This window comes from Dreissena polymorpha, chromosome 10 (genome assembly GCF_020536995.1).
Source record: "Dreissena polymorpha isolate Duluth1 chromosome 10, UMN_Dpol_1.0, whole genome shotgun sequence".
Taxonomy (NCBI): Eukaryota; Metazoa; Mollusca; class Bivalvia; order Myida; family Dreissenidae; genus Dreissena; species Dreissena polymorpha.
Window position 1 is genome coordinate 28,538,448 of NC_068364.1, and position 18,938 is coordinate 28,557,385.

The 18,938-nt window shown below is 34.3% G+C and overlaps 1 protein-coding gene across 3 annotated transcripts; it reads right to left on the reverse strand.

Annotated features, from left to right (window-relative positions):
* Positions 1 to 257: 257 nt before the first annotated feature.
* Positions 258 to 8,743, reverse strand: LOC127847293 (uncharacterized). 3 transcript variants are annotated; one of them, XM_052379129.1, is made up of 5 exons: positions 8,689 to 8,743; positions 7,882 to 7,924; positions 5,896 to 6,234; positions 2,891 to 3,900; positions 258 to 1,946 (listed from the first exon to the last, which is right to left on the reverse strand). In XM_052379129.1, the coding sequence occupies exons 3-5, from the start codon at positions 6,228 to 6,230 to the stop codon at positions 1,594 to 1,596; spliced, it is 1,698 nt and encodes a 565-aa protein (XP_052235089.1). In that variant the 5' UTR covers positions 6,231 to 6,234; positions 7,882 to 7,924; positions 8,689 to 8,743; the 3' UTR covers positions 258 to 1,593. The 3 variants fall into 3 exon arrangements, with proteins under 3 accessions (XP_052235089.1, XP_052235088.1, XP_052235090.1); XM_052379128.1 differs by having other exon boundaries at positions 5,896 to 6,370; positions 8,689 to 8,730; XM_052379130.1 differs by lacking the exons at positions 7,882 to 7,924; positions 8,689 to 8,743 and having other exon boundaries at positions 5,936 to 6,695.
* Between the last annotated feature and the right edge of the window lie 10,195 nt (positions 8,744 to 18,938).

Consider the following 18,938-nt stretch of genomic DNA (forward strand, 5'->3'; position numbering starts at 1 on the left):
TCTAGAATATAAATGCAAGTATTGTGGTATCTTTCCATAGCCCGACCACATAATCCATTGAGTTTGGATTGGTCATGAAATTCTATTGCCATTCTCCCTGTGCCTCTGACAAAAAGGGCAGTTATCCGTTACTGACATAAGGATGTGCATTTAGTACAAGTAAATCAGCAACTCCAGCGAAAGTTTGAGTAGGGCAAGTGACTGAGGTGAAATGCCTGAAATACTGTCCCAAACTCCATAAAGATAAGTCACGTAACTTGAATGCAGAAATTTATTGACAAAATGTACACACTAGTCTCAGTAATATAATAAACAGTTCTTAAATACCAACATTCAACAAATTAAATATCGCATATAAACAAGAATGAAAACATTAAATATAATTACAAAAATGTATATAGTTTTTATGTTGATATATGTTAGTAAAAAAAGGTTTTTAGTCAAATACTGACATACCCAAAATAAAGTAATTATCTCAAAGAACTTCAAAGAGAAATCCGGAAAAGTATTATTTTGAAGAAAATTCCTAATTCCAAGGCCCGTTACTTCATGAAAAATCTATGAACCGGAACGAAACTCAAAATTGATCTGTAAGTCAAGTAGACTCAAACACAACAATCTGGTAAATATCGGCGAAAGGTTAACTCAAAAGTCCGGACGAGATTATTGTAATGGAAATTACTAAGTCAAAGGCCCATAACATGGCCTCAAATCAATGGACCGAAACAACATTCAAACTTGATATGTTAGCCATGCAGGTAAACTTACAACAATATGCTTAAATATATACATAAACATGCTATTAAATACTAATTGTTATATATGAGAACAAACCATGCAGGTATAAACGCGCTGGTGAGTTGAAGGGATACAAACAAAATGTATTGATATTGAAAGTAAATAATCAAACTGGTGTAGCTGCTTAACATTACTTTCGTTTCACCCTAACCACTAGGGTTTACATCATAACTGCACAACGCAATGCTGCATCGCTTTTATTTTCATCAGTCCTTGCTATCATTATTTATTTATTGAGGTCTACAGGCAGACAATTTCCCAATATTTCACTCGATATTAATTTAGATGAAAACTGGGTCTTAAAAACAGAAATGCTGACAAAATAACTTTTATTTTTTAAATTACAAAAAAACATGTTTTCAGTGCATGACACTTTTTACCGTATTTAAAAACCAATAAAAACCCAAGTACTCCTCAACAAATTGGTTATGTTAAAGGAATGACAGCTTATGCATAGATCCAGTGTTATTGTTATGTCGTGCAAATAACAAAAGTTATTTTCTGAACAAATTCTTTTTTCATTCTAACAAGGAATTCATGTCAACCTCTTACATCAAAGAGAAATACAAAAACAATCGACGTAGATGTGACAATAAAATATATTTTAGAGCAGTTCTTATGTTCACATAATTTTTTTTTTAACTAATGACATTTTGTATTTACAAAATAAATAAACTGCAATAACACGTATTCTGTTGTAGTATGAACAAACAATTTTCTAAAAGACTACAACAACACTTTCCAATGGAAATTTAATTCATCTAAATCAAAAATCAAGATGCATGTCCAATAACACTATTCCACTTTAAACACTAGTATGCTGCTGTTATGATCAAGTCCAACAATGATGGAGGCAGTGTGTCTGTTGTAGCAGGCTGACATTGGACACTCCACTCCATCCTCAAGTGTCACAAGAGTGGCTAGCTTCCTTCTCCCCCGATTGTCCATCTGTAGCATATTGTGGGACCAGTATCCACATACCAGCACCTGGCCTGCAGGTGTCATGTGTACACCATTTGGGTTTATAAGCGCATGGTCAGTAAAGGTGGCCAGGACTGAACCATCTCTGGCCAAGGTTAGGAGCTTGTTATGGGAGTAGTTAGTGATGTATAACTTGTCCCCTGTGGGACTCACAGCACACTTATAAACTGCAAAACATAGTAACATCAAGACATTGAATTATATGTATATATGTAGTAGGAAATAACACATATCATTCAAACTGTATTAATAATGTGTTGTTAAATACAACAAATTATTAGAGTATGTATAAGGCTCAATAATAAACCTATTTATTTGTTGAAGGAAGATTTTTTCCAGTGATTTGTGTTCTTTTCATGTTTTACATATTTGTCTTGGACTCGTGTTTGAAGATTTAAAGTGTTCCACAAAAAAACATAGAATGATATACATTGTAATTATATTACAGTATACACACGATTGTGTCAGGTGATTTTACTAAATGCAGTTACAATAGATCACCCAAACATGAACACATGATTAAAATGTAAATGGCACATATTGACATTGTGTACATTTCAATAATACACATGCAAAACGATAGATATTTTGTTTAACTGAAATTGAAATATTGCTTATAGCTTCTTCAATCAGTTAAAAAGGGCAGTTGTTACAAGTATACTTTCAAACTCATTTTCAGACTATCAAACATATACCAAATTCTAAAAAACAAGTAACATACTTGTTATTTTTATTCATCCCGCGTCTTCAGAGAAACCAATATAATTCAACGGACATTTATTTTACTTTAGTTGTGTGCTGTCCGTTCAACCACAAAATCTAATGTTCAGCCAATTATTTTAAGGTTCATAACCTTAAAACAGTCATTACAAAAAAACACACTCAAACAAGATCCAACCAATATACCCGATTTAAACAATCCATAAAATTTAATGTAAACAAACTGTTATAAATTCACGGTATGTTTAGACAGGGCATTCTAGAAATGCCTAAATCAATAAAAAATAAATTGTATTCTTAACTCCGGCTGAAATACAATGTTTGAAATCTATTTATTCAACATATCCCTTATAATGTTAGTGAACCATGAATCTTGAACTATGATTCCTACCTGTATAGCTGCCTGATGTGTCCTCATACATCTTGCAGACAATATTTTCACTAAGCGTGTTCTTGTACAATGCATTCCAACAAGACATATAAAGGTCTCCCTGGTGAAAGGTAACACCACAACATGAATGTTGTAACTGAAGCGTCCTTCCTGCCACCAGCTGCATGTTGTCCACTGAGATAAACTGGACCTCATGTGTGTTGGTACCATCCACATTTACAGCCACCTCACTGGGCGTGATAGGACACATATCTCTTGGATAGGCACTCGCACTCCAATGACTCACAACCTGGTACTGCTTGTCAAACAGCTTGACTTTCTTATTGTTGCTATCTGCAACCAGGAACTGTCCATCCTGCAGAACACAGATGGCTGTGATTTTGCATTCATCTGAATCACTTGATATTCTCACATTGTGTACAGACTTCCCCTGCACAGTTAACACATTGTTTGGATGCTCTTGTACCATCAATGTTTGTGTACTGTCTATTCTCCCAAGACCTGGCAGTTTGGACAAGTACTGCACAATGTCACTGTTAGGCTGGAATCTTATCAAAACTTTAACCTGAAGAGAGCTTTTCTTCAGAAAAGTTTCAGACTGTTTTATTTTGGCCTCGCCTTTTTTGTTAGCTATAAAGGATAGTCCCAGCCTGCTTTTATCATTTAAGTCCTGTATGGCCTCTCGAAGTTGTTTCAATTCTTCCCAAAGCCTGATGCATTTGTCAACATCACTTTTGGAAGAGGCTTGAAGTTTGGTCAAAGTATCTTTCATTTCCGTCAGTGTTTTCTGTTCAATCGTGTCTAAGGTTGCATTTATTTTTCTGCGAGTTTCCTGTATCGTGTATAACTGCTCATCATATGAACTTTGCACAAAATCAATGCAAGCCTCTTTGTTTTCTTGAAGTTTCTTCATTTTCTTCAGAATTTTTTTGATAGAAACTGTCAGTTTTTGAAGGTGTGTGGACTGACTTTTTACTTTGTCGGATATAAGAGTTATCCTTTTGCACTGTCTGAAAGTAAAGGGAATACTATTTTAAAATATATAAATTACTTAAATATATATTTTTGGAAGTTTGTATTTTGGGAATCAAACAGCTTACTAAACAAGAGGGCCAAGATGTCCCTAGTTCGCTCACCTGAGAGGAGTCGGTTCATTCAATCTTTACCAAATGTCAAACTTGACCTAGATATTGTCCAGACAAACGTCCTGGTCAAGTTTCATCATTATTTCATCTGCGAGTCATGATCATGATCCTAGGCGTAAGCATTCTTGAGTTATCATCCGGAAACCATTTTTCTAAGTTGAGTCACCGTGACCTTGACAGCCATTGTATGAATACGTTTTTTGGCACTGTGACCTTGACCTTTGACCTAGTGACCTTATAATTAATAGGGGTCATCTGCGAGTCATACTCAATATACCTATGAAGTTTCGTGCACCTAGGCATAAGCGTTCTTGAGTTATCATCCAGAAACCATTTTACTATTTCAGGTCACCGTGACCTTGACCTTTGTCCTAGTGACCTGAAAATCAATAGGGGTCATCTGTGAGTCATGATCATTGTACCTATGAAGATTCATGATCCTAGGCATAAGCGTTCTTGAGTTATCATCCAGAAACCATTTTACTATTTCAGGTCATCGTGACCTTTACCTTTGACCTAGTGACCTGAAAATCAATAGGGGTTATCTACGAGTCATGATCAATGTATCTAAGAAGTTTCATGATCCTAGGCATAAGCGTTCTTGATTATCATCCGGAAACCATTTTACTGCTTTGGATCACCGTGACCTTGACCTTCTACCTAGTGACCTGAAAATCAATAGGGGTCATCTGCGAGTCATAATGAATGTATCTGTGAAGTTTCTTGATCCTAGGCATAAGCGTTCTTTAGTAATCATACGGAAACCATTTTACTATTTCGGGTTATCGTGACCTTGACCTTTGACCTAGTGACCTGAAAATCTATAGGGGTCATCTGCAAGTCATGATCAATGTACCTGTGAAGTTTCATGATCCTTGGCATAAGCGCTCTTGAGTTATCATACGGAAACCATCTGGTGGACGGACGGACCGACATGAGCAAAACAATATAACCCCTCTTCTTCGAAAGGAGGGGGGAGGGTCATAATAAGGAAACTGCTCCCCCCCCCTCCCAACAGCCATGTTATTCAACAAACCGGAACCATTTTTGAACTCAACTCTCGTATCAAAGAAACAAATTTTCTTCGCAAATTTCATAAACATTGGGCCAAAAATGTGACTTACTGTGTTGACGTGTTTTCACTATATACATATAGAGAAAAATGCCCCGCCCACTGGCGGCCATGTATTTTTTACCGATCTCGACCATTTTTGAACTCGTCCGAGACATCAATTGAACCAATGTTTTGACCAACTTTCATGATGATTGGGCAAAAATTGTGACTTCTAGAGTGTTTACAAGGTTTCTCTATAGCCAAATAAGGAAAACCGCCCCGCCCACTGGCGGCCATGTTTTTCAACCACTTTTGAACTCAACTAAGATATCCTTTAGACAAACATTTTGACAAAGTTACATGAAGATTGGGCATGAAATGTGACTTCTTCAGTGTTGACAAGGTTTTTCTTTTTTTGACCTAGTGACCTTGTTTTTGACCCGGCACAACCCAGTTTCAAACTCGGCCGAGATTTTATTGGGACAAAGCTTCTGACCAAGTTTCATGAAGATGGGACAAGAAATGTGGCCTATAGAGTGTTTACGAGCAAATGTACGGACGGACGGACGGACGGACATACGACGGCCAAAGACCGGTCACAAAAGCTTACCTGAGCAATCAGGTGAGCTAAAAATCGAGTCAACAATTACAAAGGAAGCATACAACTGCAGTCTTGTATTAATATGTATTGTACATAAACAAATTAATAGTTGCCCAGTAAAGTTCCTTCCAACTCAGTAAGAAAACCCTACATTTGTTTCCAAATGTAGGTGTATTTGTTGTCTATAATTTAAATAAATCTACACCTGTGATTAAGTAATGCACAATTTGTGCAGCAGAGCTCACTGTGTTCATCACAAAACATTGTCAGGTTTTCTTTCGTATGGACATCACATTTCAGAAGAAAATCTTCCACCTTCTTGGCAACCGGCCATTTCTTCAAATATCCCCTTCCAAAGGGGGCATGTTTTGTAAACAACTGGCTGTGCATGTTAATACAAATTTCACAGTAAAACTTCACGCATGATTCACAGTAGAAATCAGCCGTGGTATCCAGTTTCTTATCTTCACAGGTCGAGCACAAGAAGTCTTGGACAATGTCAGATCCCTTGTCAATGGTGGCTTGTGAAAAAGTTGCCATTTTACTGAATGAGATTTAAAAAACAGCAGCTTGAGATATCTTTACTGAAGATTTAACGTCAATGATTTGGTGTCTCCCAATGCTGGTTGTCTAAATAAATGAGCTCAACAAATGAAGCCCATCTAGTTTTGGTCCATTGTCTGTAAACACATAACACCTAACACAATTACTATCAAACAAATATAAAAATGAAGTTTAATATAAGGTTAAAAGTCCAGTAGCCACAGTAACTATCCAATTTGTCATATGAATTGTAGGGTAAGATAAGACTAAATGATTACACCTGAGTTTGAGGTTGGTTTATCAGGCCATACCAACGGAACTATTTAAACTTAAGGCTGTGTTGAATCAATAAAGTAATAGAAATAGTTGGTTTCAGTGAACTTGATAACAGGGGTATAAACAGGAAGCATTTGTAACTGTTCATAACTGAAATGTTAAGTTAGGCCTCCAAACTAGCTTTAATTAGTGTAAGTATCACGGATAATAATTCATTTACATACAAACTTATTAAATTAAAATTTAAGTAATACTTAAACAGTCCTAGTCAAGCCTGAATATTCCCCCTCATGCTCTTTTTCAATGGAAATTGTTAGATTGGTATTATATTAATATAATGTTATAGAGATGACACCTCTTACAGTTTTCAAGATTGAACCATAATTAAACTCAAATGATCGGAAGCATTATAAAACTCAAATGGACCGGAACCATTATAAACTCAAATGAGCTGGAATAATTATAAAACTCAAATGACCGGAACTATGATAAAACTCAAATGACCAGTACCATTATCAACTCAAATGACCAGAACCATTATAAAATCACATGACCGGAACGATTATTAAACTCAAATTACCGGAACCATTATAAAACTAACATAACCGGAACCCTTATTAACTCAAATGACCGGACCAATTACAAAATTCAAATAACAGGAACCATTATACAACTCATATGACCGGAACCATTATAAAACTCAAACGACCGGAACCATTATAAAACTCAAATGACCGGATTCATTATAAAACTTAAAATACCGGAACCATTAGACTGAGTAGAGGACCGCCATATGATTTTACACTCAAAATTTAAAATATAAGTTAATATTTGACAAGCTGTTCAGAAGAAGTTTCTAGAAAAACAGGAGAAGACGTTGCTAAACGAAATAATATTTTAGACATAATCGTGAGCTTAGAATTATCTAAAAACTTGTATTTATTGTTAATTTACATATACCTGAACTTTCAAAACATTTCAACGTTAAAAAACAAACACAAACACCCTTTTTGTTCTGCAAGTTCATGACATGTTCAGTATTGCGGAAATAAGGGGGTATCAACTGACGCACATTTGTATCATTGAATATTTTAGGAAGGTGAATTTAATCAAGACCTTTGTTACAAAAGTCAATTTTGATACGATTTCTAGTTTTGTTGTGTGCACTTTCAATAAAAGATTTAAGATAATAGTCAGTGGATGATTCGATCAGATTGAAATAAAATAAGTTTACATTCCTTATCAATATGCGCCAAAGAAGAAACAGAAAGAAAGCAAAGTGCACTTAGTAATTTATGTTTACCCTTATTTTGTAATAATGTGTAGCAGTCATTTAAAGAAAGAAGTCGTTTAAATTTACGCCTTATGTTACCTTTTCCCTTATGCGGTGTGAACGTTTATTTCTAAGACGTTTACTGAAAAGAGAAAATAAATAAATCAATTTATTTTTAGAAATAGTTTCAACATTTAATATATTTTCATTTAATCCAAGTGGATGAGCTGTTTGTAAACGTGTAATCCATAAAACTCCAACACGCACCTTGCTTTTAATTGGTACTGTTTTGAAGTACTATTATCAAAAATAAGTTGTTCCATAGGTTGAATAGAAATATTTGTTATGCTACGACCCGTTTTATTAAAGTGTTGGTAAATTAATTTGTAATTTTTATTGTTGCTTTTTATTTTATAAAAATGTTTCCTAAAACGTGTTTTAAGTGATCTACCAGTTTGCCTATCTACCAGTATTGCGCACCACAACAGGGTACATTTCAAATAATGACATACACTACATGCATAGAATTTCATGAGACATCAGATTGAATGTTAACTTACAATTTGCGGTTATTAACAGATGAAATAATAAAAGAGGACCTATTTAAATACGTGCAACATAAACACTTCTTGTTTTTTAGGAAACAGGTGAGCTAATTTATACAAAAGTTACTCATTAGTTTCAAGAGAACCGTCTTGTTGCTATGCAAAAGTTCGAGGGCCGATACAAAAGTTACAAGTTTCCAGAGATTCTTCTTGTTTCTATGCAATACGTTCCAGGGTGAATACAAAAGTTTCTCACCAATTTCAAGATATTCTTCTTGTTAATAGGTAACACATTCGAGGATCGATACAGAAGTTGCTATGCTTAGCAACATATTTTAGGGTTGATACAAAAGTTACTTACCAGTCTCAAGGGGATTTTCTTGTTGCTAGCACGTTCGAGGCTTGAACCAGAGGCTGCTAAACTAAACAAGACATTTGAGGGTTGATACACAAGTAACACACCAGTTTCAAGAAAATCTTATTGCTATGCAATATGTTTAAGGGTTGATACAAAAGATACTCACCAGTTTTAAAAGATTATTCTTGTTGCTTTGCAATACATTCGAGGGTTAATACAAAAGTTATTAACCAGTTTCAAAAGAGTCTTCTCTTCGTTAGGTAACATGTATATGGGTCGATACAAAAGCTACTCACCAGTGTCAAGAGATAGTGAGATAGTAAAAGTTTTCAGAGAAGTAGATTTTTCGTCATAATTTGATTATTTTTCATTCAAAATGATGTGTTCACTAATTAATATCATAGCCAAATGCTAACCACTTGTGACACAAACGTCATCATCATTATAACACTTTATGTATGTGCTAAGCTGTAAGCCTCATTTCCTCAGAGCAAGGCACAACTCATCTTAAATAAGTGTCATGTTATATCAAACAGTTTCAAACAGTTTCACACACTACACTTGTTCCTCTAACACGAAGTACTTGCAGAGCATTGGTTTTCTATCAGTAGGCCACATTTATTAAAGTTACGCAATAAAATCATTTTCACACACTACTCCTGTTCCTCCAACATGACGTACTTGCAGAGCATTTGTTTTCTATCAGTAGGCCACATTTATTATGATTTTTACGCAATAAAATTCTTAAACTGCACAATAGATGCACAATTTTGAGTCTATATATATTCAATAGTGGAAAAAAAGACAAATGGGTCATAATTCTGCGAAAACCTGGTATATAAGCCCAAATACCTTTCTTTGTGATTGTCTACAGTCATTTAAGGCCAACATTGGTTTTCCTGGTAAACTCTGATGGATTGACAGCTAGTGCTTGATAACAATAAGCTGAACACAGCCATGGCCACTTTATTAAAAACACTTAAGCCTTGCTCTGAGAAAATAGGGCTTAAAACAAATGCATAAAGTGTCATCCAGGATTAGCTTGTGACTTCCGCACATGCTATTCTGAGCCCACACTATCCTCCTTGACTAGATTTTCACTACCAAAAGTCTTCCCGCAAATGTGAAAATCCAAAAAGCGGAAACTGTCATCTCGACCGATTCTGTACGAACATACATTAAGTCCAGTTATCTCAGAGCGCGACTCACTTCTTCGTATTGAAGTAACTAGATATGTTGATTAGGGCAAATACAATAGAATAAAAATAGGTATCCAGGAGATGTTATGGAATTTTATAATAGAGTAGAAATTCGTTGCATGTATCTAATTAATTGTCTCACTTACAAGGCAGAACCCGTGATGAATCATAAATAGTTTCCCATGGGGGTAATATACTTTTCTTAAACAAATGTTAGAAATCATTCAGTCACGATTTCAGTTTTCCAATGAACATTATATCCCTATATTATGCATTTTGAGCATTTATGCTCTTTTTGGTTGTATCGGAGGGTATATTCCACCTATTTTCATTGTCAATAAATCTCCAAAAACGTGTGTATTATTTTCCTTAGTGGAGCTTTTTTCCTAAAGGTTCTGACCATGTCCACACAATTGACACATATATGGTTGCGAACTGCACAGGCTAATCTGGAGCGATTCTTTTTGCATTGAGCACAATTTCCCAAGAGTGAAGAAAACCCTTATGGCTTTTACAAAAAATACATACAGAGAACTACTTAGTTATCTGGAATCTAATCGAGACCTCAGCTCATCAAACTGACCACAGATCATCAATTTCTCCAGAGCCTGTGCCAAACTAATGTTTATGAGCCTCACTCATTGAAAATAGGTCTTAAGGGACCGTCAACCGCGATTGATGAAAAAAGAAAAGTTCTAAAATACCGTATTTTTTACAATTATTAGTTCATATTGATTAACATATCACGACTTGTATATTAAATTATTTGTAAAAAGTTGTTATGTTTTCATATTTTCATATAATCGGCAATAACATTTTACTGGGTATGTGTACCAGGTAACTACCGGTTAACTATCAATAACGCAAGTAGATTGATCATCATCGTCACGTGGTAAACCCAGGAAAGCAAATTGTGCATGCATTCTGAATTGTTTATATTATATATATAAAAGGATCAATCTTCTTGCGTTATTTATAGTGTGTATATAGTTATGTCACCTATTTTCGCGAACTACTCTCGATTTCACATCGCAAAATTTTATTACCGAATATACTGAAACTATGAACTTTTTTCAAGCAATGTAATATACAAGTCGTGATATTTTAATCAATATAAACTAATAATTTAAAAAAAGATATTTGAGAACTTTTGTTTTTTCGTCAATCTGGGTGAAGGTCCCATTCAAAAGTATCGTTTCGACCGAAAAGTATTCTAGACCAAAACGCATTGTTTTGAACCAAAAGTATCTTTTGACCCAAAAGTATTGTTTAGACGGACAGACAGATGGGCAGACAGTCCGAAAGCTATTGGCCATCCTATCGGAGGCATAAAAAGTGAACACATTGAACAGATGTGTGGCTTGTACACATTTAAATTATTTGCAGTAAATACTTCTAGTCTGTGATTCAACTAATTGCTTTCTGAAAAACAAAAATAAAAAAGGTGTCTCCAAACATCGCCAAACATATGTGAAGAGTTTCCTATTAAACACACAAAATAGCACCTGTATGAGCCTTGCTCTGTGAAAACTGGGCCTAATGCATATGCAGAACTTGTCGTCTCAAATTAGCCTATGCAGTCAAACCAGGATAATAAGGGACGACCATTTCCCCTTATCCGAATTTTCACTAATAGGAGACTTCCTTTAAACAAACAAATACCATATCAGCTGAAAGTGTCATTCCTGATTACCCTATGGACACTGCATCAACTTATCTGGGAAGACACATTACGGCCATGCCCAGTTTTCCCAGAATCTATCTGCATACCTCCTGCGTAGCATTTTGTCGGTCAATCAGTTCTCTTCGGAATGATCGCTGTTCGACTGAATGGACACCAGTCCATGGAGAAAAATCTTAAAATCTAAAACTACATCTGGAAATATAAAATTAATTTTTAAATCTTAAATCTTGATAATATCATTCATGTGAGTCGTACTCTTGTAAAATCAGGTTTAATGCAGATGCATAAAGTTTTGTCCCAGATTAGCCTATCCACGCAGGCTAATCATGGATGATACTTTACGCCTATATACTATAAACTTGAGTTTCTTATGGAGGAGACTTCCTTTTCAAAATATTCCACCAAATCAGATTGCAGACTGCACAGGCTAATCTGAGGCGTTATGCATTTAGCCTAATTTTCTCAAAGCAGTGTTCGTTTTTTTTATGGAAAATCCTGGATTAGTTATTTTCTTTATATATCAAGATATGTCAAAGCCATGAATGTCCCCACAAAACATGTAAGTACACCAAAAAAGAACATAAACACTGGTATTGTTGCCATTTTTTTAAATTTTAAATGCCAAGTTAAACCTTACAGCTAGTGCTAAGTAATATAAAATGGCACAATAAATACAAGAAGTTCCATTCAGAAAAGGTCTAAGGACTACATGCACACCGACGGACACACCGACAAGTGCAATGCTTAATGTGAAGAACAAATACAACTTTTAAGACAACTTTTGTAATCTTACATTTGTTTCAGCAAGAAAACACAGTTCCCTTCCTTGAATAAATTGAGTTTTACATTGCTGCTACAATTTGCAAGTTATATCAAGATAACTTCTTTGTATTCGTTTTTAAATTGCCTGATATATGGACGAATTTCCAGTTTGGAACATTTTTTCAGATGTATGTACATGAATACCGGCCGACAGACAGACATACAGACAGACAGACCGACAGAAGGACCAACTGACCGACAGAAAGACAGACCGACTGACCAACTGATAGACCGACAAACAGACAGACACACATAAAGAAAATCAGAAAGAATAGGCGTTAAGCTTTCCATGCACTATAGCTAAAATAAAAAGGTTTACACAGATTTTTCTCCCCTTATTCAACGCAGTTCAACAGTAATGCTTAAAAATAGCCTAAACTATCTTAAAATATCTTCATACATATTCATATATACCTTGATTAAACTCAGCTCCACAGTCCTGGTAAAAATAACCCGAGGATACCTTCAATATCATCAGAATCTGCTGTTTTTAGTTCTTTCTCATGATACGTCTTCAGGAATTTGGAGAATGCCCCGTCATGACTCAGAAGAGCCTCGTGGGATCCCATCTCTGATATCTAACTATTGGTAACCACGACGATGGTTAACAATGTGAGGCAGAAAGTGGATACCAGGGGTCAAGAGTACCCTGCTTATACCCAATCAAATAGCTAATAAACATCAGCCTCCGTCTCGGAAAACAAGGCTAAATGCATCACAGGCTTATCAGGGGCAACACTTTCATGAATCAAAACGCAAATAGCAATATATAAAAGAGTCTTAATTTACTAAGCTACTTATGTGTGTATTACTTTGTTCCTCAGTGACAATAATTTTGTAAGACCAGTCCAGTCCCTTGTTCAGTTGTATAAGTAATGCAATCATTGATAACCATAATTTGAAACCTGGAAATCTGGCCTTATGCATGTGCGTTAAGTGTCGTACATGATTAGACTGTATAATATGTAGGCTTATCAGAGAGGTCACTTTCCGCCCTTAATACTTTTTTTTGTTTAAAGGAAGTCTCTTCTAAGTGAAAATCGAGTTTAGGGGGAAAATGTTGTCCCTGATTAGCCTGTGCTGACTGTACATGGCTATATGGGATGACACTTTATGCACATGCATTTAAGGTATAAAAGGCATATATAATTCATTATTAAAATTCTTAAGTTATTGAGCAGATACAACTTTTACTGTTTTAAGTAATTGCACATTGACCTTGACCTTTCCATCCCATCAAATCCAAGTGGGTCTCTTTTTATAAGATACACATGTACATGGACGGTCATCAAAAATGCTTACTCAAGAAAACCCGTTCCAACTCATATACGCATTTGATCAATTTATAGTCCCTTAAACAATTAAATAAAAATAACAACATCTTTTACTAGATTCAAGTTGTAAAGACTTCATTTCCAACATTATATATTAATGAGAAGCAAAAAGCATAAAACCTGAATAGATGCAAGTTTCTCGCAGGCTACTCTGGTTTTATGCTTGTTGCATATAGCTGTAATCCAAACAAAATTACAATTTCATAAAATAATGTATTATTTCATTTTTACTTTTAACTTATTTAATAAATTTAATTAATCCTTATTGACATAGTTTTTTTAATTTCAATTAAAACACTTTTTAATAGTTGTTATTGTATAATGTTAGAAACGATTAATTCTATGTAAGGAATTGTGCAGTATATTTTCTGATAACAATATATCAAAGTGATAGCAGTTTTACACACTTGCGTTAAGACCCGCTGTCCCATAGCACTATTCATTTGTGAAAGCACATTTTCCATTTTGAAGTTCACATCATGCATTTAATGTGTGAAGTTGCAGATCTATTTAATACATAAACTAATAGTTAATAGAAAATAGAATCAATAAACAAATGAACAAAAAGATGTAAAAGAAAAATAGCAGCAAACATCTCTATCGGACTTAATCACCAACCTGTTTCACCCCGGAGTTTTACCTTGGTGCACTTTTACTATGAATGAACCAAAAACAAATCAAACAAAAGTCGGTCATAGAATGACTTATACATTCCCGATCCAAATTCTCTTCCATGTTGGGAACATTGAAAAGACGTGCGAAGAATCGGGAAAATTCCGTGACTTAGGGTCAACGGTTTTGACCCGAATAAATATGAATTAGTTAGTGAGTAAACGTATCACGTGAGACCACGTGGGATCATGTGAGATACATATTTGGAAATGCCTGATATATCAAAATTCCAAGAAATTAATATCGAAATAATATTTAAAGAACCGCTCTCGGCAGACTGGCCAGAGCGTTCTGATAATATTTTCAGGTAAGATCTTTGTAACTATTCACATATTTTCATACTTTAATTATCGTTTGTTGCAAATGAATATTTTCATACTTAAACTATTGTTGGTTACTTTCATTCATTTTAACTAAATTCAATATAGGGTATTTAGGAAAAAATATTTAACTGCACAATGTCCGAATAAAATATAGGAATTATGTATTTATGATTGTCGATATTTTATAAGTATTATACCAGAAAAAACAATAACACTGTTTTCTCATGAATTAATCATTTCTTTGTTCTCTGATTTGAAAGAACAATGTTAATGTTTGAAAATGTTAAAGCTTGAAAAAACAGAATAGTATTTTGTATGATTTATTAATTTATAATGAATATTAATATCGTTGCATTTATATATTGGTCATGCAAATATTTGTGTTGTTTGGATATATAATACAGAGCGTGTCGATATTATTTTCAGAGAATAAAATGGGCTGTTTAACATCGACTTAGTTATTTATCTTTCTCATGCATGAATGAGTATCAGCGCTTAGCGCTCACTGAACTAGAAAATTGGTAGAGATAGTATTTGTTATTTAAGAAATATAACATTAAGACCGATAAACGAAGAATGGTCAGAACTATTAATTTTTACGAATTTAATCATTTGTCATTCGACAATTAATGAAGGTCCTGTTACATACAATGTAAAATGTATAAAATAGAAAATCCGATTGCGCACAAAATTATAAGAAAACAACGTATGAGATAAGCATTTTCACTTTGCTTCTGAGTGGGAAAGGAATAAAGACAAGAAACCATTGTCTACAATTACCTTAATTTACCTCATTTATCATAGATGTGTTTTCCAACGAATGTATCAACAGCAATGAGCGGGGAGTCTAGATTTAGATGTCCCTGTCAAAGTAGACGTCTGTCGCCTGGCCTCCTAAGCCGAACTGACTCGGACTGCACAGGCTATTCTGAGATGACACTTTTCCCGCATGCAGTAAGCTCCATTTTCCCAGAGCATTTGCTGCTTTTGTCCTCCACTGAGGGTGATGCCCTGAAAGATACTGTCTTAATAAAAATAATAAAAAGTTAGTCTTGGTAAAAATTAATACATATAAAGTCTTAATAAAGAATTAAAAAATGTAGTATTGATCCAAAATAATAAATATAAAGTCTTAATAAAGAAATGTCTTTATACAAAAATAATAAAATGAAAGTCTTAATAACAAACAATAATAACAAATTCTTAATCAAATGATTACATTTAAGTCTTAATAGAAATATTTATAAAAAATAAAGCTTTAGTACAAAATAATTATATTTAAGTATTGATAAAAAATAAAAGTCGATGTGGGGAAGTGGATATGGTGTCCACCTATCATCCAGGAGGTCACAGGTTTGATCCCAACGGTGAAAGCCTTCTTTAGATCTTTCCCAAAGACACCAAGAACTGTTTCTACCCAGGAAGTGGACTCTAGATTGTTTCACTAGGCGGTAAGCTGTCGATGCAATAAAGCTTTATAAAAGAGGATTAAAAAAGTGAGGTCAATTGAAAAAAATGCAAAACTATTCCAACTATGTAAATAAAAAATTAATAGTTAAGATAAAATAATTATCTATAGAACTATTTGCCCTAGCTCAGTAGAATAGCCCATTTTTCACATACCACTGTGAACTTATTAGTTAAAAATCAAGCTATAAAAATTCATGGTCATACCCTTTTTCGGCCAGCGATCTAAAATTGAAACATGCTTTATCAAAATAAAATGCGACTAAACTTTATATATTAAACATTTGTATTGTTGCCTGATAGCTAGATATTGGTGATGGTGAACTAATAGAAGTTTATCTTGCAAGGTAGTTGAGTATAGTGGAAGATTGGCAGAAAAAACCTAATGACACGATAAAGTTTGATTAATAGCATTCAATATGTAAGCAATCTATGACAAGATAATGCCACGTTAGATAAATCAGGCTTCATATTAAAACCATATAATCTGCTTGTCAAGACATTCAACCGCACACAGTGTTTTATCGATGAAAATGGAAAATAAATTAGTCAGATACTTCACGTTCATGCTGTGTCATCTGTGATTCGGCATGTAGACTCTTAGATTTATATACGGCATGGTTCTTGAATATTGGTTAGATTATACTTGTTATCTGTATTCTTTTAAAATGAACAGGAGAATTCACATGCCTATGATTGCGTTTACATCAGCGTAAACTATGATGACTTTGCATTCGTTTGTTTAGATTGAACATTCACCAAGTAGTTAAACCTAAATTACTCAACTGTTGGTATGCGATGGATACAAGATGGTCAAGATGGTGTACCCGCAAATAACACATTAGGCTAAGAATATTATAAATACAATGCAAATAAATGAAAGAAAAACTTCGTATGGAGACTTTTCTGAATTTCAATATCACAATCCTGTAGTCTAAGATAATGAAAAGAAGATTTGTGCCAACTAAGGTAGAAAAGATGTGTTTTTTACAACATTGCTAAAACAAAACGTGCATTTAACAGAACTTTTCAGTCAATTATTGTAAACTATTTTCATTACATACTGTAAGGCTCCTGCATTGAGTGGTTTAATAATTCATTATTTTAAATGGGAAAATATCCATGTGCTCTTTTAGAATAATAAATATACAGTGTTTAGCTGATGAGACAAAGGGCGTTATTCTGACATTCAGTTTCTAGTGATCAACCACAAATATTGTAACTTTGAACATGTCATAGGCCGATGACGAACACTTTGATAGGATATAAAAACAACATTTTATAAATCGTTACATGTCTGATTATTCGCAGTGTCCTATTAAATCACACAGATCCAACAAATCAATGATTTAAGTAAACTCTTAAGTATTTGAAGCAATCTTGGAACATTCAACAAACCTTACAAATATTTACTTACAACACTTGCAGCATCAATTAACAAGGCCTACAAACCCACACGAAATTGATAAAATAGATTTATCAAGGTACAAATAAAACATAACATATTTGGCAATACTTACATTAACCTTTATTAGTGGATAGCTATACATATTGTTCTGTTTTGGTGTTTACCTTGTCAACTGCAAAATAAATTAGTGCTATCTTAAGTATAAGTGTTTTTGGTGGAGAACATGAATATATAAAATCATTCAGTACTAAAGAGCAGTTTGATGACTTAATTAGTGCTGACAACACTTGTAGTACTAACTATAGAAATATGTCAAGGTAAGTCTGGACCTTTAAAAAAGCATTAAAACCGGCTGGACGCATTTTTGGTTCCATTAACCTATTCCTCATTCTTAAGTCTAAGAATGGGTTGATGATTGCCCAGATCCCAAAACGTGATTTTTTCCGATTCCTCAAGTATAGCAATGTTTCAATTCAAGATAATATCAATCATGTTAGAGTACTTACCTTTCAATCAAGTAATGATAGGATGGGATGACGTAAGCGATGTTGTACTACGTATCTGTTCAATCAAGCATAGATGTGGATGACGTTAGCAATGTTTGTCTACGTATCTTTTCAATCAGGCTAAAGTTAAATGAGATGACGTAAGCGATGTTCGACTACTTACCTGTTTGATCAGGCTTAGGTAGACTGAGATGACGTAATTGATGTTGAACTACTTACCTTTTCAATCAGCATAGGTAGAATGGGATGACGTAAGCGATATTTGATTACTTACCATTTCAATCAAGCATAGGTAAAACGGTATGACGTAAGTGATATTGGACTACTTACCTTTTCAATCAGCATAGGTAGAATGGGATGAGGTAAACAATGTTGGACTGCTTACCGAGTTAATCAAGCATATGTAGGATGGGGTGACGTTATCGAAGATTGACTGCTTATCTTTTCAATTAAGTGTATATAGAATGAGATGACATAAGTGCTGTTGGACTACTTACATTTTCAATCAAGCGTATGGAATGAGGTGACATAAGTGATGATGGACTACTTACCTTTTCAATCAAGCTTAGATAGAAAGGGATGTCGTAAGCAAGGTTGGATTACTTACATTTTCAATTAAGCAAAGGTAGAATGGTATGACGTATGTGATGTATGCGATCACCAGTAAATACAGAGGACTCCATTTTCCGTTTCAACTAGATATATGCTGCCACTAAGACCTGCAATAAATGTTAATTAATAACAAAATCATTTCAGCCTTGTTATTTGGGAATGGGTTTTATACATGTGCAGAAAGTGTTGTCCCAGATGAGCCTGTGAAGTCCGGACAGACTATTCA